Source organism: Morus notabilis, unplaced genomic scaffold (genome assembly GCF_000414095.1).
Source record: "Morus notabilis unplaced genomic scaffold, ASM41409v2 Scaffold912, whole genome shotgun sequence".
Taxonomy (NCBI): Eukaryota; Viridiplantae; Streptophyta; class Magnoliopsida; order Rosales; family Moraceae; genus Morus; species Morus notabilis.
The window spans coordinates 72,074-79,776 of record NW_010368051.1 but is presented as its reverse complement, the minus strand read 5'-3'; the positions used below and the strand labels follow the sequence as shown (position 1 = coordinate 79,776).

The 7,703-nt window shown below is 34.4% G+C and overlaps 2 protein-coding genes across 2 annotated transcripts in view; both read right to left on the bottom strand.

Annotated features, from left to right (window-relative positions):
• The window catches only part of LOC21393844 (bifunctional UDP-glucose 4-epimerase and UDP-xylose 4-epimerase 1), a 3,152-nt gene extending 2,096 nt beyond the window's left edge, over positions 1 to 1,056 (bottom strand). Inside the window, exons 1-3 of the mRNA XM_010114248.2 lie at positions 657 to 1,056; positions 426 to 475; positions 154 to 289 (exon numbers count right to left, since the gene is read on the bottom strand). Coding sequence (XP_010112550.1) covers positions 154 to 289; positions 426 to 475; positions 657 to 851 — 381 coding nt within the window. The 5' untranslated portion in view covers positions 852 to 1,056. The remainder of the gene's footprint in view (positions 1 to 153; positions 290 to 425; positions 476 to 656) is intronic.
• A 2,614-nt stretch (positions 1,057 to 3,670) lies between these two features.
• Positions 3,671 to 7,331, bottom strand: LOC21393843 (transcription factor MYB3R-3). Its single transcript, XM_024176184.1, has 8 exons — positions 7,292 to 7,331; positions 6,414 to 6,544; positions 6,167 to 6,221; positions 5,391 to 5,448; positions 5,050 to 5,144; positions 4,850 to 4,953; positions 4,611 to 4,739; positions 3,671 to 4,413 (listed from the first exon to the last, which is right to left on the bottom strand). The coding sequence occupies exons 2-8, from the start codon at positions 6,509 to 6,511 to the stop codon at positions 3,717 to 3,719; spliced, it is 1,236 nt and encodes a 411-aa protein (XP_024031952.1). The 5' UTR covers positions 6,512 to 6,544; positions 7,292 to 7,331; the 3' UTR covers positions 3,671 to 3,716.
• Between the last annotated feature and the right edge of the window lie 372 nt (positions 7,332 to 7,703).

Sequence of the window (7,703 nt, the reverse complement as noted above, 5' to 3'; positions counted from 1 at the left end):
AAATCCTCTCACCCCCAAGTTCCAACTTCCAATATATATATATATATATATATATATATAATATCAAAGGTTAATCTCCATATAAAGCTTCATCTCGACACAAAAATCAAATCTTTACAAGAATCTGAAAAAACAGGATTCCAATTAACGAACCTTTTTACAATTGTATTTTGCCATGACCTCATAAAGATTGATTGTGCCAATCAAATTATTGTCGAAATAACGACGAGGGTGATCAACACTTTCCCCTACGGCTTTTAGGCCAGCAAAATGGATCACAGCATCAAATCTGTTTCATGTTTAAAAAAAAGAAAAAAAAACTATATTAATTGACTGTCCAGTAAAGCTTTGAGAAAATTGATGATGAAATGAAGTAAAATTGAAAGAACCCAAAAGTAAGTAAATTTAGAACAATTCTATAATACCTAGTGTCGGCAAATAGCTTCTCCAGATCCTCCTTATTCCTGAGATCACCCTGAAATGCAACCAAATTAAGCCAAAAGCCACTTAAGTACTTCTAAAAAGCTGTAAAACAAAGCAAACGGAAGCAAAAAAGAGTTTCCAGTTTTCCAAAATTCCACTTCCACAACAGAAAGAAACAATTTTCTAGGGAAACAAACACAGCACGACGGGAGAAGAAGATCGATCGGACGTACCAGATGGAAACGAAGCTTCCTGGAGAGCTCGGGGCCCACCAGGTCCCTAACCCTATCGACAGCCTCAATGACGGAGTTGTCGAGGTTGTCGATGATGGAGACGGCGAATCCTTCGTGGAGGAGCTGAACCACCGTGTGGCTGCCGATGAAGCCCGCCCCGCCGGTGACTAGGATCCTCTGCTCCGCGGACCCCATTGCTGATCCTGCAATTCTAGAGAGAGAATCTGAAGATGAAACAAACGAGTGTCTTCTTTTGGAAAGTTCTGACGAGGGATTGGTAGAAAAAGGCGGTGAAATATAAGAAGAGAGAGAGAGAAGTTTTTGTTTGTTTCTCGGGAAAATTATTGCCGTTTTGGGGCAGAGGATAGAGATTGAGCTAATTCTGGAGTGAAGTTGGTTTTTGTTGGCGCGCTTTTCCAATTATTTATTATTTATTGGTATTACTTTCTAATTTTGTAATTTTTTTATCTATCTATCTATTTATTTATTTATTGTTGGGCCCTTGGGGGTTAGTTAAAAATCGTAAATGAAAAGCGCGTTTTATGTGTAAATTAGTTTTGCGCTTTTTCGGCGACCGACGAGGGTAGATTGCAACGACAAATCACACACAGCTTTTGCCAGCTTGGCCATCTTTATCTTTTAGGTTCGGTTTAGTTGTGATTCTAATTTTAATTTTAAAATTAAAATTAAAATTCATAATTTTGAGTTTAATTATAATTTTAAAATTATGATCAGAATTAGAGATTTAAACAAGAGAGAATGTACTTTTAAAACCAACAATAGTTCTAATTTAAAACATTATATCAAGATACAAATCTTAAATAAGAACTATTTAAATTAAATACTGATTTTTAAACCTTAAATAAAAAACATTTTTCACTTTTTACAAATAAATAATGATTTGAACCAGATTCATGATTATAAATTTATGATTCTAGAATTCTCATACCAAACGCTATCTTATTTTTATAGGATATTTTTTTTTAAATAAAGAAAATATGGTCATCATTTTTTCTCCCCTCAAAAATGATTTTTTTTTTCTTTTTTACACATCACAATCAATTGGATAGAGTTTAAGAATATACACCGCAACTAATCCCACTTTCATCCCTAAATACGACGTGTAAGAAAATAATGGCATCATTAATCGGATTAAAAGCTAATATAAGTGTCGAAATTAATTTCGGTCATGTTTTACTAAAATATAAATTATGTCACTGTAAAAAGCCTTGTCTTTAATTATTTTTTTTTAAAGGATATTTTAGGAGCAGATTAAACGTGCTAAAAGTGGACACATAGTAGAGACAAATTGAATTATACGAAACATATTCTTATTTTTTTTCTTTCAATTATTAAGAATTTAAACATATGGAGTTTCAAAAGCAAATTCCAAATTCTTTTAGGCCAAAATAGAAAAAAGAAAAAAGAAGAAAAAGAAACTAACTATATCCATCATGCCCATATCGTGTTTTAGCAAAACGATAACAATGACGGAACGCCATCCATTTCAGTGACACACTTTTCCGTTTTATCGTTATCTGAAATCGAAACGATAGCTTCAAACCATTAAAAGCCACGAAATTCCATCCTCAAAAGAAAAAGCCCATGAAAGTGAAAGCAGCCCCACAACGGAAAACAACAGGGCAAGATATTCATAGGCACACCTCACGGTTGATATTTGATATCTCACGATTGAAAGCGACTGTTTGGTTGTTAGATTCATGTCATGATTCGAATTATAGTTTATAATTCGCTATAATATTTTTTCTCATAAAAAACACGCATAAATCGAGAATGATTCTGAATAATAATTTTGAGTCCATCAATCAAACGTAAAAAATAAATAATATTAATAAAAGAATAACATACAAAGATAATAGTAAAGGATCCTTAATACATGCTTTATCTCCATCAAGAAAGCTTAGTTATAATTCTTCGGAAAATTTTACGTTAATAACTATTTTCCATCTCTGATTGTCATGATCTATGAATAGGAGTGTTGTAAATTTTAAGGTGGACACTCCGGTAGCATAGCCAAGACAGCGAGGGTACGTTACCGGTTCGACTTCGTTAGCGGGCTCTTCTCCATATGTTTGATCTTTATTATATATATAGATGATAATATGAAATTAAAGAAATTAGGTTTTTTCCTTCTTCTTAAAGGGAATCGATCCATTATTCCATTAGAACTTTTAATTATTAAAAAAGATTGGAGGAGCTTGATTCATGTATACCAAATCAATCAAGAAAAGAACCATTCAAATTTACATATTAGACTATTAAAAAATTAATCCATGACTAAAATAATAGTTCCTATCGGTAAAAAAAAATAAAAAAATAAAATCTCACAGCTTCTTACATAAAAAGTTCCCTTTAACCCCATGACATGAATCCTACACTACATGTTGCCCACGTATGGCTAAACACAAGTTCAAACAGATCAAACTAGAGCATTTTATTTTGGTAGTAGTACTAAAATATTAAGTTCTCATTTCAAATTCTTAGTATTTGGTATCAATTTAACATCTTGTTTCTCTTTTGTGTCGGGACATCTTTTACAGCCCAACACGACATGTCGACATGTGACTTGTAATCATGTACGGTTGATTTGTTTTGACGAGAGATCCACTTGGTGCTCACATTACAACTGCCAACCAATCTGTATTGTCCGATAGCTTAACAAAATTTTTAACATCAAAACACACTCATATGAAAGAAAGTTTCGTTCAGTTTATTGATTCGAGTTTTCAATTTGAATTAAAATGTGATTTTATATTAAAGCTTTTTACTATAGTAAAAAAAGTTAAATATAATTTTTTTTGTGAGAGTTTTTAACTATAACAAAATTAAAATTGAAAATTCGAATCGATAAAATAAACGTAGCCTTTTAAGCCTTCTTAAAAGGCAGTTTCAAAGATTTTAATACAGCATAAAAGCACACTAATTAAAGCCTTTAATCCCTTTCAATTTTGAGGTCCCTACATCTCATGTCATTAAGATTTAAGGGTGTGGCAATATAGTCGTTCTCTCTCTATCACACATGCATCTAAAACAAAAAGATTACATGTCAATTATACCAAGATCTGGCAAATTAACATCAATTGAATCTTTTTCCTCATTGAAAGCATATTCCAAGCGCCTTTCCAGAGGTTTAACAGCAATGAGAGGTCCACTGATGGAATTTGAGATCCAACCATGTTTTGAGTTTGGTAAGTCTGTGCTGTTGACATCCTTTTCCCGAGTGTGAGATGTTGTCTTCCTGGTCAGTGTAGAGGAGACATCGGAGAAGCATGAACGAACAGCGCTCCTGGGCGTTCTCTTCCTTATAATCGAAGGTGTGTTTTTGTAAGTCATCGCGGACTTTCTCAATATGGATTCTGGACTCTCATCATTGGCATAATGAGGATGTGCAGGCTTAGTAGGAGTTGTGTAGCAATATGGAACGTTTAGATCCGGGACATGAGCGTTTGTGGTAATAGCCGAGTCATGATTGGTCTCACCAGTACAAAGAGGTGTTTCCCGAGTTTTTTCTCTCTTCTCGGTTTGGCCAATGTTGTCGTCATCGAATGTTAAAGAACTTGAAGAGGGTTCATCAGTCGTGTTGCTCATTGATGTCAAGTCCACAGCTTCTGAAGTACAGTCCTTCGGCCTCGTTGGTTCTTGGCTAGTCATCAGATAACCAACACCGCCTAGTGAGCATGAATCAGTCTTCTTCTTCAGAGTGCCATTCCAATGATTCTTAATGGCATTATCGGTCCTGTCACATATACATAAACTGAAACAGATATTCCAAGTTGCGAAAAGAAAAAATGATCAAGAAATCCCTATTTTTTCAAACTGCATATGTTTTCTTGCAGGATCTTCTGCATTCTTTTGTTCAATTGCATTATCGTAAAACACGCATTGGATGCATAAGTAATGCAAGTGAAGAAGCCACATTTTTCAGCAGTATACCTTCCAGGTAAGAACCTAGCTATATCTGCCCACTTGTTACCACATATTTGGTGATAATAAGCAAGCGCCCGCTCTCCCTCTTCCGTCCATGCATCTTTCTTTATAGCCGGGTCTAAATGATTGTACCACCTGAAAATGATTATTGGCTTCAGATTTGCCCGAATTCTGTCATAGAAGACATTTAGTCCGAAAAAAGGAGCAAATAACTATATACTACTGTAGAAAGAGTTATTGATTACCTTTCCCTGCATTGCTTGCCCATGCGACCTGGTAAAGACTTTGCAATAGCAGACCATCTCTTGGAACCGTATTTTTCAACTAGTTTGACTAATAGATCATCCTCCTAAAAGTTTCCACCCAAAATAGAGATGATTTAGAACAAATATAAAAAACAAGTAGAGCCTTAAGAAATGTGTAAGTGAGGATAGTTTCTTGATACCTCCTCTGTCCATGATCCTTTAACAAGTTGAGGATTCAGAACCTTTTGCCAGCGGTGCAAGCATTGAACATCCGTTCGAGGAGGAATATGCGCAGCTTTATCACAAGCATAAGGACATCAAATCATCAGTTTTTCATGAGGCAACAAATTAGTTTTTATGCATGGCATCAAACAGTTTGAATTGAGAGAGTGTTATATTGGTAATAAAAATTACTGCCTTTCGTACTTCAGTACAACATCCTCAGCGGGAGCAAACTGACCGTCCCAAAGCTTAAACGAAGAATTGTATGGAAGCAAGAGATTCGAGTCAATACTAGTCACTGATATGATGCTATACTTACCAATAAACTTCCAATTCCTTGCTTGAAACTTTTTGACTAGCTCAGACAGAAGCTTATCCTAGACAAAATAAGAAAACATGAGTTCGGATATTGTACACATATCTATGCATTACAATGCTACACCAAAGGAATAAACAAAAGTTATCAAAGTAATAATTATCCTGCTGTATTGGAGTTGAGGCCACGGGAAACCAAACAATTTTCCCTCATCTTTTTTTCTTCCTTTTTCAGAAACTGGCAGAAACATTATGATTCATCCGCATTACAAAAGGCAGTGTTTATGTGGCAATTCGACGCGGTTTTAGGACTTATTTCTTTTTTTTTTAATGAGAATCTTGAGATATTCATTGAACAGGTGAAATTTTGAAAAGTGAACACTCAAAGTCTTTAAGAGTACATTACAAGGACACCAAAATGCTTCCTACATTTTAGTTTGCAGGTAAATAGTTAAATACTTGAATTGATATTGTAATTACATTTTAGTTCAATGGTTCCATTAAGTAGGAAATGAGAGCTTATGTAACATGTCAAGGATTATGCACTGAAAAATTTCTAAGATTTGTTTTGGCTGGCTTCTGCATAGCTTTATGTGTTTATAAAATTGATAAGGTTGTTGAATACAATACATCTCGAACCGTAATCGATCACTATTGTTATTCGAATTTGTAAATTCAACTAATTGTCTTGCTAATAAAGATTATTACAATATAACATAGCACGTGAGCATATTAGGGATATGAAAGGTGATAAATCTATTCATGTAACCAGCAACTAACCTCTTCCTTTGTCCATCCTCCTTTTGTTGAGCGTCTAGTTGGTCCAGTCGTTCTTCTACAACGGCAAAAACAAACGACATCAAAACACACGACAAGGATAATACAATAAGCTATTTCTCCTTTTGTTTCTTCTATAATGGTCAGTATGTCATAAAATGAAGAGCTACAGGCACATCTTTCTTTTCTTTTTTTTTTATTTGAATAAACTACAAGCAGAAATTTTAATTTGAAAGGTGAAACAAAATACCCAAAATGAGAACTTGATTCGGAGACAGGGGAGTCAGAGATCAGTCCAGCTTCCTTGTCTGATTCCAAGATGATTCCTTCCTCCTTCATTTTTGTCATGTTGTGTTTTTACCAAATGACTTTGAGTTTAATCTTTTGCACATAAGAAAAACAAGCACCCCAAATTAAAGAAATCAAAACAATCATAAAACAAGAGAATTTGACAAGAACTTTGCAAAACATGAATATGGTTTTAGTAAACAGGTTTAATAATAACATTGATTCATGGAGAGTTAACACATCTACTTTCACACTTCGTTAGAAGCCAAACATCCACATAACAAGAAACAAAACAGAAATTGAAAAGAGAAATTAAACCAAGCTCAAAGGGGAGGAAATTTCTACTCATGGCTCACGAAATGCAATGAGTTCATGAGATTCTCAAGTCCATGCTAGAATAATACAACATGTCGTTTTCTTTTCATAATTGAAAACAACGTCTTTAATAAAAACGACACGTCGTTTTCAGATAAAGTATTTGTTGTTTACCCCCAGTGAGACGACATTGTTTACCACACGAAAAGTCGATTTCTCGTCTTCTCATTTTTGCTCTATAGATAGTGACGACATGTCGTTTATACACAATATGAAAGCAATTTCGCTTTATTTTCATTTTTTCACAAAAACGAGAATTTCTCTTCGCTAGGAATTGGATGAGGAAAAGCAAAACCAACCCCACAACGAGCAAAATTGACATAAAAGGTAACATATCAGACAACGAAAGCCGAGAATAACTCCTATCATTTTTCTCACTGTTTCTTAAAAACCAAACAGAAAAGAAACTAGGTTGAAAAAAAAAAAGATAAATAAGAAAGCTAAAAGAGAAAACAAACTACTAACCTCAAAAAGCAGGAAAGGAAGATAAAGCGCAGAAATTGAGGCTCTCCGAGAGAGTGAGAGTGGAAGTGTGGGACGAGAAGGCCTTTTATAAATAAAAGGATTTCCAAAGAAGAAGCTTACGTTGGAAGTTAAAAAAACAAAAAAGTGGCGGCAATATCTATAAATGGCGACAGTTCGTGTCCTATGAGTCCATCCGTAACGTTTGAAAACCGAAAGCGTCTTTAAGACGGTTCATGGTTAGTTTTACAAAAATGCCCTCTGGAATAGCAGGGTCTGGCCTCACGTGGGGGTTATAACTTTGGAAAATAGTAAAAAATAAGCTAATATAAAAAGTTTAAGAAAGTATATAGGTTAATTTTTAGTTATAGAAATTAATAGGTCATAACTTGTCAAGTTATGGTTTATAACCAGA